Genomic DNA, 18,468 nt, shown 5'->3' with positions numbered 1-18,468 from the left:
ATACACTATATATATACATATCCTATTCTAACAATCGTCTTTATAATCTAATATCTATGCCGTTTGAAATTCATCTTACTCTCTGGCGAGTCATATTGATCACTATGAGGAACTGTTCGCCGTTTCATGCTATTTAGATTTGCAGCGCCAAATCCGGATTGAATGTTCTGTTGCGACTGCAGCTGTTCAAATCCTTGGTATGATTCCTGTTGCTGTTGCTGAAGTTGTTGCGAACGCAAATGGTCTTGCTCAATCCGCTGTTCTTCCTCTAATTGAGCAGACACGGCGTGAAATAGCATATCATCAGGCGTTATCATTAAAATATCTCTCACATTTTTCGCTATAGCTGTGTCTGACGGAAGAGGTTGTGACCTATCAAGCTGTAAGCCGGAGCGGAACGTGAATTCGGCGCCGGCCATAGTGAAGTCCATACCGTTTGACCGCTGCGACGACTGAGACTGGTCTTGCTGCTGAGCACGAGTGTACAACCGGTCGTGGTTTTGTGAGTCCTGAGGCGCCTCATCCTGCTTTGATACAGCTTGCCTGCCGCCCATTTGCTCGTCCGTCATACTGTTGGACACTACACCGGTCCCAAACTTCCGTTGAACAGCCCACTCATATACATCTTGGCCAGACGCTATGACGGCCAAAACGTCATCAATAGCTTCGATATAACCCCGCTCCTTTGCCCGTGATATGTCCTGGTTTGCCGCGCGGTATAGCTTTGTCACCGCAACTGCGGCAGATTTGAACGTTGACAAAAGTTGGGATTCGGCGTCCTCACCAGTGGCCCCTATCCCAGACGAAGGGGGTAAGTGAGAGGAAAGAGGGGACATATCCATCTCGACCGTCGCAGGTTACTATTTCGCCCGCGAAATCAGCCGTTGCGGGTGGTGGACCTTGGATATAAATCGGATGGTAGTGGAATGATTAGCAAGTTTTCCTCAGCATTGTCTGCCCCTAATAGTCAATGATGATGTCGAGCCGATTTGGGTCGTGGCTGTGCGTTGTGGCGTGTGGGAAAAATATGTAAGGCATAATTGTCAAACCAAAGCCATAATTATAATTTAATCCGTCTAAAGTATGTCCAAGTACGGTGCTATATGCAACTCAGAAGCACTTTGTGGCGGCGCTCGTGGCGACTGTATGTATGGTTTGATTGCCGCTCGTGTTTGATGCGAATAGCTAATCCTTTGTACATTTTAGCTATAGTAGTCACAATTCTCCAGATTCGTCACATTCTCCGACTTACATTCATTCTCCATCATATCTGGGTTATTTCTGTATAAACTCCTTTCTTGTTAGACCATCAATAGACATATAATGTCGCCGCCGGCACTACCTGACACCGACGCGTCGGATACCAGTCCGTTGCCGACGACCGTTGCGCCATCCGAAACCGACGATGCCGACTATTTCTCTGTATGTCCAAATAATGACAGCCTATTTGTCTTGACCTGGTACTAATGGGTACAGGAGCCGGAGACTGCCGCATCTGAGAAGACGAAGCGGAAGCAGGTGCTTCAGGCGAAGAAGAAGCAACTTGACAAACAAAAGGTACGCCTGCGCGTTTCACGTTTCTAATTAGATCAGATTCTAATGAATATAGCTCATGGACTCTGCACGTCGATTTCGATATTTGATCGGTTTGACTGGTGAGCTTGATATTTTCGATATTGGACGGCCCTTGGCTGGAGTTTGCCTAACCTAAGTGATCTAGATCTATTCAGACATTTCATCGACATCCGAGCACAACAAGATCATGAAATCAAGCAGATCCTTGATGAAGCGGATTCAAAGGCTCCTCGTGGGCGTCCGCGAAAGAATGCTTCGTCTGACCATCGCCATCGAAAAACCGAGCAGGAGGAAGACGCGGAGCTTATGATGGATGAGGAGGAAGAAGAATCAGATACTACCGTCTTCACCGAGTCTCCGAAGTTCATTAATGGTACTATGCGTGATTACCAGGTCCAAGGTCTCAATTGGCTCATTTCTCTGCACGAGAACGGTATCTCAGGAATTCTCGCGGATGAGATGGGGCTTGGCAAGACTCTACAAACCATCTCTTTCTTGGGATATCTTCGCTTTGTTCGCGGTGTCAATGGCCCTCATTTGATTGCTGTACCCAAATCGACTCTCGATAACTGGTCGCGTGAATTCGCCAGGTGGATTCCAGACGTCAATATCCTTGTGCTTCAGGGTCACAAGGAACAGAGAGCGGAGCTCATCAACGAGCGGCTACTGACTAGCGACTTTGATGTTTGCATTACATCTTACGAAATGATCTTACGAGAAAAGTCTCATCTTAACAAATTCGCCTGGGAGTATATCATCGTCGACGAGGCTCATCGTATTAAGAACGAAGACTCCATGCTGTCGCAGATCATTCGTGTTTTCAACTCCAGAAATCGCCTGCTTATCACTGGTACTCCTTTACAGAACAATCTTCATGAGCTGTGGGCATTGCTCAATTTTTTGCTGCCTGACGTGTTTGCTGACTCCAATGTCTTCGACCAATGGTTCGAGACTCAGAACTCAGATCAGGATACCGTTGTTCAACAGCTGCACAAAGTTTTGCGGCCTTTCTTGCTGCGTAGAGTCAAATCTGATGTAGAGAAGTCCCTTCTTCCAAAAAAAGGTCGGTTTTATCGTGATTTTGACCGAAATAAAGCTAACGATTTTAGAAATCAATGTTTACGTCGGTATGTCGGAGATGCAAGTAAGGTGGTACCAAAAGATTTTGGAGAAGGATATCGATGCTGTCAATGGTGCTGGTGGCAAGCGTGAGTCCAAGACGCGTCTTCTCAACATTGTCATGCAACTTCGGAAGTGCTGCAATCATCCATATCTTTTCGAGGGGGCTGAGCCCGGTCCTCCATACACTACGGATGAGCACCTGGTTCAGAACACCGGCAAAATGATTATGCTCGACAAATTGCTCAAAAGATTGAGGGCCCAGGGATCACGTGTTTTAATTTTCTCTCAGATGAGCAGATTGTTGGATATCCTAGAGGACTACTGCTTGTTCCGTGAGTACGAATACTGCCGAATCGACGGTTCTACAGCTCATGAGGATCGCATTGCCGCTATCGACGAGTATAACAAGCCTGGCTCCGAGAAGTTCATTTTCTTGCTTACAACCCGTGCAGGGGGACTAGGTATTAATTTGACGACTGCGGACACAGTTATTCTGTACGATTCGGACTGGAATCCTCAGGCTGATCTGCAAGCAATGGATCGTGCTCATCGTATTGGCCAGACTAAGCAGGTCGTCGTATTCCGATTTGTTACCGAGAACGCTATTGAGGAGAAAGTATTGGAACGAGCCGCTCAAAAGTTGCGTTTGGACCAGCTTGTCATCCAACAAGGCCGTTCACAGAGTCAAACGAAGAACGCAGCTTCAAAGGATGAATTGCTCTCTATGATTCAGCATGGTGCTGAGGCAGTATTCCAGAAAGCTAATGGTGGTACCTTGACCAGTATGGATGATATTGACGATATCTTGAAAAAGTCTGAGGAGCGAACGGCTGAGCTGAACGCGAGGTATTCGAAACTTGGTCTTGATGATCTTCAGAAATTCACTTCGGATTCTGCATACGAATGGAATGGTGAAGATTTTGCGAAGCGAAAGCAAGGAATTCAGCTCAATTGGATTAATCCTAGTAAGCGCGAGCGAAAAGAGCAGACTTATAGTGTCGATAAGTACTATAAGGGTGTTTTACAGACTGGCGGTCGAACTGCTGGCCCTCCCAAAGCCCCTCGAGCACCCAAACAAGTTCACACTCAGGATCACCAGTTCTATCCGCCTAGATTGATTGAGTTGCACGAGAAGGAGACCGCTTATTTCCGGAAGCAGCAGGGATATAAAGTTCCATTGCCGGAAGGCGAGGAGGAAGATTTGGATGAGCGCGAGGCTGAGCGAGAACTTGAGCAACAGGAGATTGACAAAGCTGAGCCGTTGAACGAGGCGGAGGAAGAGGAAAAGCGACAGCTTGCGAATGAAGGTTTCAGCAATTGGTCACGAAGGGATTTCACTCATTTTATTCAGTTGAACGCGAAATACGGACGTGAAGACATAGAGGGCATTGCTTCTGAATTTGAAGGCAAGACAATTGAGGAGATTGAGCAGTATAGCAAGGTCTTCTGGGAACGATTTACAGAAATTGACGGCTATGACAAGTATATTGCGCAGATCGAGGCAGGAGAAGAGCGTACTCGAAAGCTTAACCATCAGCAGAAACTTCTTCGCCAGAAGATTGACAAGTACCGAGCACCGCTACAGCAGCTCCGGATTCAGTATCCGATTAATAACTCGAAGAAGGTGTACACTGAGGAGGAAGACAGATTTTTGCTTGTGCAGTTAGACAAACTGGGCCTTGATAGAGAAAATCTATATGACTTGATTCGTGACGCTATTAGGACATCTCCTATGTTCCGATTCGACTGGTTTTTCCTGTCCCGTACTCCACTCGAATTGTCTCGTCGGTGCTCGACTTTGATCACTTCAGTGGTCCGTGAAGTCGAAGGACCTAGTAAGCGCGGTAAGGATCGCGAACGTGACGAGGACGAAGAGGAGTTGCCGGTTGCGAAGAAGCCAAAGAAAGGCGGCAGGGTCTCAAAGAAGTAAGAATTTCCGTTGTTCAATTTATTTATTATGACGTATACGATATGGTAAGTTTCTGTGGTATTGTGTGATTATAGGTACCTTTGTATTAAGATAGAGAGATTGTTAATGCTTTATTCGGTCGTTTGTGAGGGACGATATAGTGTACATTTACAGTGTTTAATCGAGTTTAGAAACTTTTACTTGGAAAAAATGAATACAAAACCTTTTCAATAGTACTCCAGTCCCAGATAGCTAAAAATATATAAACAACAATCAATCTGCTCCTGACCGTCTATGTTTTTCTATTAATTGATGGACGTCCAACATATCATCGTCGGAACTGAATTTGTCGGTGGCTTGACTTAGATCGAAACTAGGAATATTGAGATCAATATCAATCATTGACGATTTTGACCGTTCCTTCGGAGTCTCCTTAGTTAAAAGCTTGCCCGCAATAATTTTCCTACTATCCCACGGACCGGGAACTGCGTCTTCAGCCTGAGGTGGCGTTATGCTTATGTCATTGTTTTTGACATGCCTCACAAACTTCTGCAGAAGTTTCGTTCGCTCAGAATGACCGATTTTCACTTCTGTGGATTTGGCGCCCTGTTCTGCCATCTCTAGAACTGGATCATATTCTGTATTGCTAATATGAGTGACGGACTCCTCATAGACTCTCGCGTATTGCTGCTTGTGCTCGCGTTCCTCTTTCGGTGTCAGCAGACCATAATCGGTATTGTCCATCTCCTGTTTAGATTTGGATAATGCAGGAGGTATCGAGTCAGACTTTCGTCGCTTGTGGCCTGGTGAGCTTATTGAATTCGGATCCATATTCTCCTGATCATATTTTGATTTTCGGCCCCGTGCCTTGGGCGTGACGTCAGCCAGGTCACCTGATAGTAAACTTGATGCTGTACTAAATGTGGTTCTCACACCGTCTGGCATATTAAATTTCTTTGCTGTTCGTTTCTGCTTAGATTTCTTTGTGGAAGAATTCGTAATAGGCTCTGGAGGTGCTTCGTTTTCAACCGGAATATCAATATGCTTCAATTCAATATGCGGATTAACAGAGTCCGGTAATATCCTTTGGCAAGGTTGGAAATCGAAGGAGGCTGTGTTGCATATTGCCTCTTGAATCTCTTCGTATTTTGCAAGAGCCTCGTGCCATTTATTTTGCTCCCGTTCGGTCAACAGCGCGACTATGCGGCCCTTCCGGAACCGACCGGTCCGTCCCATTCGTTGGAGGACGCGGACGGGCGAACTAGACGCATCGTAGCAGATAATCATGTCCACCTGACCAATGTCGAGACCCTCTTCACCGATCGAGGTTGCCACTAATGTATTGTATTTGCCAGCTTTGAAGTCTTCCAGAATCTTCGATAATGTTAGGAAACTGAGCCTGAAACGGAGAACGTACATACCATCTGCTGTTCTTGTTGTGACATACCCTCGCCACCGTCGATATCTTTTGACACACTCTGCCCAAAAAACATATGCGCTTTAACATCTTTCACATTTTCGAGAACTCTGAGGATCTCCGCGGAAGAAGTACGGTATTGGCAAAATATGATAACCTTCGACTTGTCCGCAGCCACCTCCTCGTCGGTGAAATAGTCTACCAGTGTTGCCACGAGCAGATTGATTTTCTCATGACTCACAAATGTTTCCGAATTAATGATTTTCTGAGTGTGATGCTTGAGGCGTTTGTAATGATCACTCTTCAGGAGCTCTCCCGCATACTTTCCGGGTCTCTTGATTCCACCTTCCCATTGTTGAAGATAGCTGTAAAATGGCTTGATTCCGTGATACTTTAATAATCCCATCGCGTGCGCAAGAGGAATAAGTAATCCAAATAATGCATCGACTTTGAACATTAGGCCCCCACGATTTTGACCAGGGCGAGTGTTCGCTTGCCGGAATTCACCACGTGCTTTGAAGAGACCATAATGATTTATCATTGTGGCGTCTCTTATGAAATAGGCACCAGTACCGACGAGCTGGTCCAGTGATGGCTGCAGTGATGCGGCAAACATATCCAAAATTTCTTGACCTTCGGGTGGCAAGTGTGCAGCAATGTGCTCCACGCCCACGCCTTGCACATACTGGACGACGTCATTACTCGTTTCTGTTCGGATCTCCGCGTGTGATATACTCAAATTCGTTATAACATTTTGCACGGCATCTACTGACGATCCAGGCGTAGCTGAGAGTGCCAATACTCGAAGCTCCTTATTAAACCGCTGGACAAATTGTACGACCTTCACATAGGAGTAATCACCGGTCGCGCGATGTGCCTCATCCACGACTAAGCACACAATTTTCTTTGGATCGACAACTCCACGCTTCAAATCATTGTCAATCGTCTGGGGAGTGACAAAAAACACTCGTTTTTGCTGCCAAATCTCTTCTCGCACAGCTGGACTTGCAACGCTACCGATCAACATGGCTGTGTCCTCGCGAGGGATTCCAACAAGCTTATAGCAAGCCTCGGCTTGCTGCGCAACAAGCGGTCTCGTAGGTGCCATAAACACAATTTTTGAGTCCTTTGTCCATCGATACCAATTTAGCATGACCACAGCTGCAATAAGCGTTTTGCCCAAGCCAGTTGGTAAGGCACATAGCACGTTGTTAAGCAGTGCACGTTCGGCGATGTTTCGCTGATAATCTCTGATTGCCACATTTGTCGGATATATCCACGTGTTCAATGCAGAGTGATCCAATGAATGGTGCGAGATTGGAGGCCGTGGAGCCCATAGTGGGACAAACTCGCCTGGTAGTCGACTCACATACGGATTCCGGACAGCAGGGCCAGGTTTCGCTGCAGTGGCACCCACCGCCTTGCCAAAAAGATTAACTTGCTTCATCCGCGACATACTAGAATCTGACGCCTCAAAATCATGAAGTAAACTTGCTGCCAGCGATGAATTGCTCCGCTGTGAGACAGACGATGATGTGCGGCGAATTGGGTCACTCGCCTGCCCCGCTAGTTCTAGTAGCGCGCCTTCGTCTGATGATGAGAATCCAAAATCTTCGTCGTCCTGGACATTCATTTCAGACGTTCATGCTCTCAGAATTAGTTAAAGCTTTTGGCAGAGAGTGTGCTTGTCTGAGGAGATGGGATGACCTAGTAGCGACATCACAGATTAAACGCGTGCAGGCGCTTAACGCGTACTCGACAGATTGCGCGTTCAGGCGCGGCTCATGTTAGGGTTTATACTTGTCGCGAAGTTGGTCTATAATACTGAATAACACAAAGCATATCAGCCATGGCTAATATCCCGCTATACGTAATGCAAATTTGATCTATATATCTAATTTTAATATTTTACATGAAGTCGTCCGCCCAACAGAACCATCTACGTCGCTTTTAAAACACAATACCTTCGTCCTTCAACTCCTGCTCAATCGCGGCCTTGACCAATTCTTTATCTGGTTCTTCTATGACCGTGACCTTCTTGGGCAACTTCTTCAGAGCCTTGAATGCATCTGGGAGAACGCTGTCAAATGAGTAAGCATCCTTGCCTTGCAAAGCTTGGTCCACGGCGTCACCAAACTTGGCAGGGTGTGCCGTGGACAGAGAGACGTAGGTGTGCTTTCCATCGAGGTGTCGCAAGCTAGCTGTGACACCGACGGATGTGTGCGGATCGATAATGTACCCCGACGTGAGATCGTAGATAGCCTTGATGGTTTCGACGGTCTACACAATATCAGCCAATGGTTTATACAAATTGCCAGTTAAAATATCGGCTTACCTGTTCGTCAGAAACACTATCACTGGCAAATTCTCTCAATCCACCGTCAAGAACTTGCTTTGGAACGACAACCTTTCCGGTAGTCTTCAACTCGATCATCCACTTCTGGATATACTGGCCAGCTTCCTCATTCGACGACGACAGTTGTTCTCTGGCAAGATACCATAACAGTCTCTCAAAATTGCTGCTAATCAAAATATCCATTGCCGGACTCAAAGTCTCCTTGACGGCCTCGACATCACTACCGGGCCCCTTCTTCTCGTAGACACCAGATTTCCAGAATCGGTCGAGAATGTCATTGGCGTTGGTAGCGACGATGAGCTTCTCGACAGGAAGACCCATTCGCTTGGCGTAGAAACCGGCCAGAATGTCACCAAAGTTGCCAGTGGGGACAACGTACCGCACAGACATGTGCTCGGAACCAGCCTTCTTCAGAAGTGTAAAATAAGAGTAAAAATAATACGTGATCTGCGCCAAAATACGTGCCCAGTTGATGGAATTGACCGCGCCAAGGTGGTGCTTCTGATTGAACTCGATGTCGTCGAAAAGAGTCTTCACGATATCCTGGCAATCGTCAAAGTTGCCCTTTACGGCAAAATTGTGAACGTTCGCGTCGGTAACGGTCGTCATCTGGAGCTCCTGAATGGGACTGACCTTATCTAGCGGGTGCAAAATAAAAATAGAAACGTCCTTCTTGTTCCGTAGACCGTAGATTGCGGCACTGCCGGTGTCTCCACTGGTAGCGCCAACGACGGTCAATCGGTCTCTAATGTCATTCTCGCTTTTACTGGCATTCTTGCGCTGTAAAAAGAATTCAAACAAATTGCCGACAAATTGCAGAGCGACATCCTTGAACGCATACGTAGGTCCGTGAAACAATTCCAGTAAATACAGCTTGCGCTGCTCGTCCAAAACCGTCAGAGGCGTAACGGTCTCGTCTCGGAACGTAGAATAGCTGCGGGCTATAAGCTGCTTCAACTCTGCAGGGCTGATTTCGGATTGAGAAATATACAGCGAGAAAATCTCAAAGGCAAGTTCCTGGAACGACAAATCTTTCCAATTGGTGAGGTAGTCGGAAGGCGCGCGAGGAATCGCAGCTGGGATGAACAAACCGCCACCCGGAGCCAGACCACGGAGAACAGTTGCTTCAAAGCTGAGATATGGCTCGCCCGAGGATCGAGTAGACAAATACTGTTGTGATAGCGTCATATTGTATTGTAAGTGGGTATACTGTAATGTGATAAGACTTTTCGTGGGGAATATTCGATGAGTCTTAAAAAGTTTGTGGTTGACGGAAGGCGTGCGGCTCGGTCGTGGCGTGGCATTCCTCCACGTGGCTTCGAGCCTTCCGGCCACGATTTCCCCCCCTCCGTCTACTTCATGCTACTCGATCTAGAATACTTATTGAAAGAAGACATATACGCGACGAGACGTAGAAAGTAAATGACGACTACCAATCGCCATGAATTGTCCATCAACTTCGCAGGCGCGTTTACGGTGGAATGTGGTATGGAATTGGTCATCTATTCAGTCTCAAGTAACGACACCATAATGTTATATCCACTGATTTCTGTGAAAAATCCTAAATTCATGATAATGTATAAATAACAATCCCAACTCCCGATATATAGAACGAAATTGAGCCTGATCATGCATCAACAACCAAATCCAAAGTCTAGCAAATGGTCCTGAGGACAGAAATTTTCCTGAGCAATCTGATGGCGCTCTGTGTGAGACAGAGGCAAAGGCGTCGATAGGCCATGCACCCTTCCAGAGGCGAGATTACTCATGAAACCTTCCATTGCGAGAACTAGAGACTCGTCCTTGTCGACAAGTTCATTGACTATAAAGTCTTGAAGCAGTCGGCTATTATTCACAAATGGCGAGCACATAAATTTCAGCACCCGCTCAACTCTGATCCACTGTGGATTATCAACATGCTGCTCTGTTGGTTCTACGTGGTGTCAGTTTCGAACGTTGCTAATCTGTGGACCGCCTACCTGTATCTGCCAATCTTGCTTTCTTCTTGCGCTGGTGAGGACCATGCACTCTCCGATGGCGGAAAACAATTTTTATACTCCTGTCGTCCAGTTGAGCAATTGTTAATGATCCTCCGCATTCAAACAAGTCTCGCTGGGCTAAATAACAACGTTAGCACATGGTCGGCATTTTGTTCACTGACAATGATTTCAAAATACACGTCTGACGGACACGCTGCCTAGGTATATTGTTTCGATTCGCAGAGTCGTCCTTTTGCGCACACAAGTATGTCAACCTCCACTTGTCAGACTTGTCTTTCGCCCTGGTTCTGGCAACGAAAAAGATGCCGGTGAAATTATATATCTCGTCAACGATGTCCGCGAATATTGGCGGAACCAAGTCCGGATGTTTAATAGCAAAAAAATTATTTAGCGTCTGTCCCTTCCATTCCAGATCACTGGTGAGATTATACGCGAGAGAAAGTGTGTTATCCGGCCGGCTTCGATGAATCTCGCGACATAAGGAACCAATGAAATCACGGATAGTCGAGCATCGAATCGGCCTCTCTTCCTCGCTTTCGGAAACACTCTGTCACGCAGTTTGTTAGCAAGCAGTCCAGGCATATTACTCAATCGTGTCATAATTCATACTCGAGATTTTCTTTTCCTTTCCCTGCATCTGTTGCATGTTTTAAACTTCTTTCCATACTGATCGACGAAATGATCCGGTTTCAGCATTCTAATGCACACACTGCAGTATCGGTTAATAATCTCATGGTTAGCAGGAGATCCCTCGATAGCGGGTTCCATCTCTAACTGCATATTTTTGTTTTTTGGAACAGTAGATAGTGAATCTGCCGCCGTTGACGCTAGCCCGGGGATAGCATCAGTGCGGCTATCGCGTCACCGAACTCGCGTTCTTCTACTTACATCGATGAGCGAGCAACCCAGAAGGGTTTGTAGCGCAACTACAACAGGCAATCCTATCTGATGATCAGACTGTTGATGGGGCAGATAGATGGTACAGAATTGTTTACAGTAAATTATTCGGATTAGAAAAATCCATTCCCGTAAGTCTGTAGTGTTCGTTTATTACATCATGGATTTTGAACTGCACTCAGCTTATTAAAGTTCAACACGGACATTTTCGGCCGGCCTCTACAGGATCAGCTTATTACCACAGCGATCACCGCGATCCTTGAGGAGTAGGCCACGTATGTGCCACGAACCGAACGTTCTCCAATGGAATTCCCAAAGGCATCTAAAACATCCGACTACGAGTTGCCCACGATCCCAGTTCGCTGCCTCGCAGAGGGCTGCAGTTTCCTTGCGGCCGGTCCGTCGCAGGAATCCAATCACCGCATGGTGCTCGCGCACATGATATTTTCCGAACAAGATGAGGCTCACAAACTTGTTTCTGACACGTGGCTTCAGTTTGTTAATGACGACTTTGACCCGTTGTTTGACGAAGCGCAGGAGGAGGATGACGACGGCGGTGAGTTGCAGAAAGTGCAGGTGTGGGAACGGTGGATATTTGACGAATGTCCGCTGCCCGCGTGCCGTGTTCAGCTAAGTGATCCGTGTCGTGAGCGGCTTTATTCGCACTTATTTGAACAACATGAGGCTTCTGACGTTGAGATTTTTCTCGGGCTGCGTGCGATCGAATCGCGGGACTCACTGGTGGTAGAGCGGACGCCGAATAAGGTGGCTCCGACATACGAAAACCCTGGACCCGAGATTGTACGAGTACGAGCATCAGCGGAAGGAGATATGAAACTGAATGTGTATGCGCCGAACGAGCGCTCCGTGGCGACGAGGAAGAGGAAAGCAGCCAAGGAGTTCGCATTTGAAGAGTGGGCGCAAACGAAGCGAGTAAAACTGCGAATCGAATCGATTAGACGCAATCTAAAGAGGAAATACGTCAAAGAGGGAAACAAGATCCCGGTGAAAGGGAGCCCTGAATATGAAACGTGGTACCAAACCATCGATCAAGAGGCCAGACAACTATACCAGACAGAGGTGGGAAACGGCGGGAGCGCGACAGAATTGCGAGTGGTGGAATCTGTGGACGACTTGTTGGCGATTAACAACATTTTGAAGATAAAACTCGATGTATACGTTAGCCAAGGCAACAGCATACCGAATAGGCATTTGCGTGAGTTTGGTGGATTCTGGCAGCATATGCATAAGCTAGCTTGTGACGAATATTATGGTATTAAGCTGCGTCACTGTCTCAGCCGACAGATAGATAATCTAGACCTTTTAGCACCAGGCAAAAATGAGATGTGCGTGACAGATATTTCTCAAGATAGAATTCATAATAGCAATGGGCAGGACGGGAATACGGAGAACTGTTGTGAAGATGGTGCGATTCAGCAGCTCAGAGAAATAATGCAATACCTTAATGCAGGACATGCTGTATCTGAATATGGAACAGAGGAGCATCTGAAGTGGCTTAACTCGGGTGACTTAACGGCCAGATTGGAGCATGAATCTGAAAGTGCAGCGCTTAGGCAGGGTGGAGAAGATACTAAATGCCAGTATATGAGTGTAGGATACACGATTCCGGACAGTGGTACTCCAGAGCATATGAAATGGTTGAGCGCTATTGATAAAATGGCAAGAAAGATCAATGAGCAGGACAGTGAGATGCCAGACTTACTAATGAAGCAGGACGCGATGTGCAATGATTGGCAATGTAATCCCCAAAGTCCAACAATTCAGCAGATTACAGAGGATAGATCAATGCCTACGGACAACGTGGAAACGTCCACAATGGAAGAATACACTACCCAGCAAGGAATGTCGATCAACAGGACAGGACTTGACAGAACAAAATATCAGTACTGAACTAATCGGGGTTATGCAGTTTTTTACATTCTGAAATGTAGGTGAGCAGATGGTTAGATTCACTGTACACAATAATAATCAAACATCCCCTGTCACTTCCCAGTACCCTCTACTAGGGAATATTGGCAATTCTGAGTAAGTCGGCTAAACTATGCGGGTTCGGTCGAGAGGGTTTGGATTGATGTTCTTTCATCAACCTTTACATAGAGTTGATAGTTCACATAATTCGATATTTATATGCATCGACGTATTTCTATTTCAATACCCAAAATTTGTATTAACTAAAACAAAAATAATTCAGCCCCAGTAATGAGTCAATCCCAGCAAACTCCAAAGCCCATAAAGAGTGACGCCCGCAAACCAATAAAACGAAAACAAAACCGTCAATTTTTAAATAAACAATACCACGTCGTCACTAAACCTCTTCTCGCGTTGCAGCATAAATGCCGGTGAAGGGGCGTAAACCACGTCAAACTCGACAAACCTGTCCGGCCAGACGAATCCCAGGTCCGGCGATGTCGAGGCGGAGAGTAAACCAGAGGCTGGTGTGGATGAGAAGAGGCTGCAGTGGTCGCTCCGCGGCGTGTAGTATGCCGCTGTGGACTGTCCTGCACTGTACTCTGCCTCAGTGTCGGACTCGTCTTGAGGTGTGTTTGAAAACGAAGAAGTCGAGATGACAGTATCCAGGGATTTGGATGGAGATTGGGCGCTCATGACGTAGAGTTCAGCGTCGATGGCGCTGTCGCTGACGGATGAGTCACGGTTTGAGAAATATGACGTTGAAGGCTCTGCACTAGCATAGACGGCCGATGGAGTGTGGATCTGCTGACGAGACGCAACGAGAGCAGGGACTTGGCAAGTTGATGACGATCGCCCGAGACCATGAAATGTGAATGCGGTCATTTCAAGAAGTTGGAATAGATCCTGGGTCGTAGACGTTGAGTTGAGCGATTTATCAGTATTAGTATTTTGAAAGTACTTGTCATCGGCCAGGTCGCCCACATCCGTATTCAAGGAACCCAGCAAGTCATGGGCGCCGATTTGATTAGGAACTGACGTCGAAACGCATTGGGACTGCTGCGGCGACAAATCTGAGGCACAGTCGTGGTTGCAGATTGCAGAGCAGTCAGCCAAGTTGTCTGTGTGGGTCGCGAAATCAAGCGAATGTAGTGTTGAGTCTTGATAGTTGTCGCCATTATCAGCGTTTTCGGGGCTGGCAGCTGGAGACTGCAGCTCGAGATCCTGCTCAATGTCAGGGTCAGGCAGATTGTCGCGGTCGTCTTCGTGCTCAGACGCACGCGATAGGCGACGGTTGCGGATGCCTCTCTGGCGCAAGCGTTCGCGTAGCCTGTAGGCGTCGATTTGGACCTGCTGCGCTGGGGATATATATAATCCTTTCTTTTGCCGTTCGATTAATCTGCGAGGATAGACCATGCAATCGAGGACGAGTGAGCTCAAAGAGTAGACTTGGGACTGTAGGTGGCGCGGACAGAACGCGGTGCCATGAGTGAACGCGGCCGTACAGGTGGGAAACGCACGGATAGTTATAATCCCGACGGAGAATCGGCGTCGAGACCGGGATCAGCCGAGATTAGCCGCAGGGTAAGCACCCCGGTCAAGACTGGCGATGGCGACGAGCTGTTTGGCGGAGTGGCCAGTCATCGTGTTACCGAGGCTCAAGCTGACGTCATTTGGCCGGGCGCAGCGTGCGCGTCATCCTCAGCCGCCTCCTGCCGCACTGCCTCAACCAAGCCCCGCGTTGATGCCGACAGCTCTTTCGTATTCGTATAGGATGATATTGCGGAAGTTGACACGAGCTCCAGGAGAATTGAGTGGAATCAAGGCACGCAGGTGTTCTGGAAGACAGGCCGCCGACAGACTGGAACCTCGCGATAGTGCCTTAGTGGCTGCTCGGCTCGAAAGCGAGTGAGCGTGGCCGTGCAAATGACGCGCACAACAGCCGCCCGGCTAACCTGGCATGCGGCGGGTTGCCCAGCCAACGCATCACGTGCGTTAGAACGGCACCCGATGGCCCAAATCAGCTTCCGGCTACCGGTCAAGCTCTGAGAGGCTCGAAGGCTGCGACATTGCCGCGCACGGCACCGGTATTCTGTCACTGCGATTCCTGGCATCAGGCCCAACACAACCCCGGCCACGAAGTTGTCCGTTGATTGAACGGCGCCGCGGAGGCGAAGCGGAGAACCCGTTCAGCAGATTAATGTTAGTCACTTTGTCACTTGACGCGTCCCTGTATTAAGAAGCGCGCCTAATTGACAATACTGATTGTACGATGACGACGTCGTGCGTCATCAACGCAACGGTGCGACAGTGCCCAGCACGACTAGCCGGTCCCCCTACCAGTCTCCCGGGACATCTGGTGGTGACGCCCGGCACCACTAAGGGAGGATTTGTATGTCAGTTGGTGGCTTACGCACAAAATCAAATGCACGGAACCCGTATTCGTTATTATCCAAATCCATTTACAAGATCGATGACGGAGATGCATCGCATAATAATAGGATACAATAATGTTTGCTTTTTAGAGTGTTTGTTTAGTGTATAAGTAGTCAAGTAACACTGCCACCGACAGGGTGCGATATTTCACATGCCAGGCACAGGTCATCATCTGTTGCCAATAAACTAACCGTTGCCGCTCAGATTCTGTAAGATTGGGAGCGTCCAATAAGAATAACGAATATTATTCGTAATTTGTTAAGATGCTATCGCAGTCGTCAAACTTTAATTCAGCCAATCATGACGCGTCATTGCATAACAACGATGCGTCTTATTCTGACATTGACCGAGTCATGGTCTACGAAGAGTGACGATGCCGAAAGAGGCTGGCTCTTCGAATGGTGGCGACTGAATCAGGATGAGTTTCCCCGGATGGCAGCGCTGCAATAGATTATTTTGCTATTCCTGCGTCTGAAGTGGCCCTCGAAAGATCCTTCAACACAGGGAGATATCTTCTAGGTTAAGTGCCGAGACAACGAGAAAGTTGATGTTGTTGAAGGCAGTTTATAGGTGGCGGCCGGCCAGGGAGACGTATTTTCATATTGTACTTGTGAAAATATTACGAATATTCGTACGAATACGAATATATTCGTTATTCGTTTATTCGTGGACACCCCTAACTGCTGACATATTTGTGATCTGTCATCAGCATGCTCGGATCCTTAACGTCATTTTCGTCATCTGACGTTCAGAACCAGCATTGCAGAGTGTGAGTCGACACTCGTTTCAACGCTGAACACTAGACTAGTTGATCGGCACTAGTGCTCAATCAGGTGTGTAATTCTGACCGGACCGACTCAAAGTTGGCCGGTTGTGGACACAACCTAAACCAGTTTTCACCCAATAAATGATCGACAAACACCTTTGTAAATGCTCTCACAAGAATCAGAGACACGGTGTTGCAAGAACATAAAATTGTGTCAAATCTGAGTCCCTGTCTTCATTGCACCCGCATGGATTTATTTGCACCCTGCAGCAGCATCAACATCCGCATCATCTCTCCCTGCAGTGAGTGTCTTCTCACTCCCAATAGGTCCCTCCCTGCGTTAAAGAGCCTCTCTACTGAAACTTCAGAGGCAGGGATTGCCTAGAAATCTCGAGCAGCAGCTGCCATCTGAGGGAAATCTCGTTTATTGACCCTCCACCAAATAACCAATTCGGATCGTCCATGGCCTCTGTGTCGAGGCCTATTCGAGGACTATCGACACAGCAGTCGACGTCCGACTTGGCTTCTACAGCCAATGGCTTCAGCCTTCGAAACATGCGGGAGCCAGTGGATGTTTTGGTGCAGTGTTGTGTAGACTGTACCGGTAATGAGAGTGTTTGACTGTCGACCGAATAGTTGCGATAGAGATTGAGTCGAATGGGCTTTGTAGGATCTCCCTAGCAGCCCCCTCGTCTTCGAGTTCATCCATCAACAGATCTCCCTTAACCCGTGGGTCAAGAACCGGTGTAGTATGTGTTTGAGGCATCCATAAAAGTACAGTACTTTTGAAATTTCTTCATACCTTCCGTCACAGCGCGTGCAATCCTTGGATCGATATCGCTGAACTCGATGCGTGCTCCAGTATATCTTGCAGATCATAGTATATGGACACTGCATTACTTATCTGTGGCTGCTTTTCGGATACGATCAAGGTAAGTTCATTGAACTTTGAAAGGACGGTACGAACCTGGCGGAGCCAGTCCCATTCTGCTAAAGGGAACCTAGGAAACTAATGTAGCGAGGAATACATCAACTTATGCCTGTGCATTGAGAGCATCATCTAGCATCCGGAAAGTAGAATTCCACCTTGTGTCTACATCATATTCGATAAATTTGGTAGAAAGATTCATTGGCGTGCATATTCTCTTCCACTGATCTCTACGTTGAGAGCTTCGGGATATCCGGACGGCCAATATCCGAAGCTTGGCAAGTGGTTCTTGCGCTCCACTCTCAATGCTATCGCATACCGTATACGCTTCGTTCGCAGTGCCGAACTTCAAAGCACGAAGGATATCTTTGAGGACCAGGTTTAGGGGCAACACAACGAACATAGCTATCTATACCGCGGAAGAGCGATTCGGCAAGCCTCTCTTGTAGTCATTCAAATAGCTCAGAAGCCATCCGCTCATTATTGGTGGCGTTATCTCCTGTGATTGAGATCAGTTTGAGTTCAAGGTGAAACTCAAATAAGCAACTCTTCCACGGTATAGGCGAGATTTGCTCCGCTATGTGGTCCTTCAAGCTCCTTAAATTCTAGGACTTTTTCTTTGTATTCGAAATCTTCTGTAAGCGACCGATCACGCCTAATATTGGCAGGTTAGTTTTACTGGTCCAGACATCAAGCGACAAGGCGATTGTTTTGCATTCCGTTGAAGGCTCCTCCTTCAATTGTGCTCTATATAGTTCGAAGTCATCCACGATTCTCCGCCGCATGGTATGCCGCAAGGTGAAAGTGTTGTTTGATTATCGCTGGAATGGATGACAGGATCGTTGAGGGGGAGTCTAAAAATTCCATGTTAAGGTCGTATTTAGTGTCCATGGCGGCACACTAAATGATGTTCGTAGGGAGAGGTCTAGGAAGGCTGCCTAACAAAATAGCTGTACTCGATTTAGTGATTGTATCACTAATCCTTCTGTGACGTTGTCACTAAAATGTCCTCTCAGTGAGGACCCGAAAAGATCGCAAGCTCTTTATCCCGGTTATCAGAGTACGGCAAGGAGCACACTAAGTGCACTCTACTTTCTGTACGGGAATTTCCTAACTTAAGAAATTAGGTGATG

General features: G+C 47.3%; 7 protein-coding genes across 7 annotated transcripts; 2 read left to right on the top strand and 5 right to left on the bottom strand.

Moving 5' to 3' along the window:
• Positions 1 to 47: 47 nt before the first annotated feature.
• On the bottom strand, positions 48 to 842 carry V1508DRAFT_396488 (uncharacterized protein; the record flags this gene model as incomplete). Its single annotated transcript, XM_066938105.1, has 1 exon — positions 48 to 842. The coding sequence occupies one exon, from the start codon at positions 840 to 842 to the stop codon at positions 48 to 50; it is 795 nt and encodes a 264-aa protein (XP_066796736.1).
• A 481-nt stretch (positions 843 to 1,323) lies between these two features.
• V1508DRAFT_396487 (SNF2 family N-terminal domain-containing protein) lies at positions 1,324 to 4,627 on the top strand (the record flags this gene model as incomplete). The annotated part of the gene is made up of 5 exons (XM_066938104.1): positions 1,324 to 1,422; positions 1,477 to 1,557; positions 1,610 to 1,655; positions 1,721 to 2,638; positions 2,685 to 4,627. The coding sequence occupies 5 exons, from the start codon at positions 1,324 to 1,326 to the stop codon at positions 4,625 to 4,627; spliced, it is 3,087 nt and encodes a 1,028-aa protein (XP_066796735.1).
• A 112-nt stretch (positions 4,628 to 4,739) lies between these two features.
• On the bottom strand, positions 4,740 to 7,768 carry V1508DRAFT_460914 (P-loop containing nucleoside triphosphate hydrolase protein). The gene is made up of 2 exons (XM_066942785.1): positions 6,028 to 7,768; positions 4,740 to 5,980 (listed from the first exon to the last, which is right to left on the bottom strand). Exons 1-2 carry the CDS (start codon positions 7,654 to 7,656, stop codon positions 4,880 to 4,882), a joined length of 2,730 nt encoding a protein of 909 aa, XP_066796734.1. The 5' UTR covers positions 7,657 to 7,768; the 3' UTR covers positions 4,740 to 4,879.
• A 47-nt stretch (positions 7,769 to 7,815) lies between these two features.
• Positions 7,816 to 9,632, bottom strand: V1508DRAFT_414367 (tryptophan synthase beta subunit-like PLP-dependent enzyme). Its single transcript, XM_066939916.1, has 2 exons — positions 8,359 to 9,632; positions 7,816 to 8,303 (listed from the first exon to the last, which is right to left on the bottom strand). Exons 1-2 carry the CDS (start codon positions 9,565 to 9,567, stop codon positions 7,974 to 7,976), a joined length of 1,539 nt encoding a protein of 512 aa, XP_066796733.1. The 5' UTR covers positions 9,568 to 9,632; the 3' UTR covers positions 7,816 to 7,973.
• Positions 9,633 to 9,789: 157 nt separating this feature from the next.
• On the bottom strand, positions 9,790 to 11,418 carry V1508DRAFT_414363 (uncharacterized protein). Its single transcript, XM_066939915.1, has 4 exons — positions 10,989 to 11,418; positions 10,557 to 10,926; positions 10,359 to 10,496; positions 9,790 to 10,312 (listed from the first exon to the last, which is right to left on the bottom strand). Exons 1-4 carry the CDS (start codon positions 11,157 to 11,159, stop codon positions 10,014 to 10,016), a joined length of 978 nt encoding a protein of 325 aa, XP_066796732.1. The 5' UTR covers positions 11,160 to 11,418; the 3' UTR covers positions 9,790 to 10,013.
• Positions 11,277 to 13,359, top strand: V1508DRAFT_414360 (uncharacterized protein). The gene has a single exon (XM_066939914.1). The coding sequence runs from the start codon at positions 11,580 to 11,582 to the stop codon at positions 13,185 to 13,187; it is 1,608 nt and encodes a 535-aa protein (XP_066796731.1). The 5' UTR covers positions 11,277 to 11,579; the 3' UTR covers positions 13,188 to 13,359.
• Positions 13,360 to 13,412: 53 nt separating this feature from the next.
• Positions 13,413 to 14,688, bottom strand: V1508DRAFT_414359 (uncharacterized protein). The gene has a single exon (XM_066939913.1). It carries the CDS (start codon positions 14,619 to 14,621, stop codon positions 13,578 to 13,580), a length of 1,044 nt encoding a protein of 347 aa, XP_066796730.1. The 5' UTR covers positions 14,622 to 14,688; the 3' UTR covers positions 13,413 to 13,577.
• Between the last annotated feature and the right edge of the window lie 3,780 nt (positions 14,689 to 18,468).

The sequence above is a fragment of the Lipomyces doorenjongii genome (genome assembly GCF_038497915.1).
Source record: "Lipomyces doorenjongii strain NRRL Y-27504 unplaced genomic scaffold V1508scaffold_15, whole genome shotgun sequence".
Taxonomy (NCBI): domain Eukaryota; kingdom Fungi; phylum Ascomycota; class Lipomycetes; order Lipomycetales; family Lipomycetaceae; genus Lipomyces; species Lipomyces doorenjongii.
This window is presented reverse-complemented; position numbering and strand designations above follow the sequence as displayed.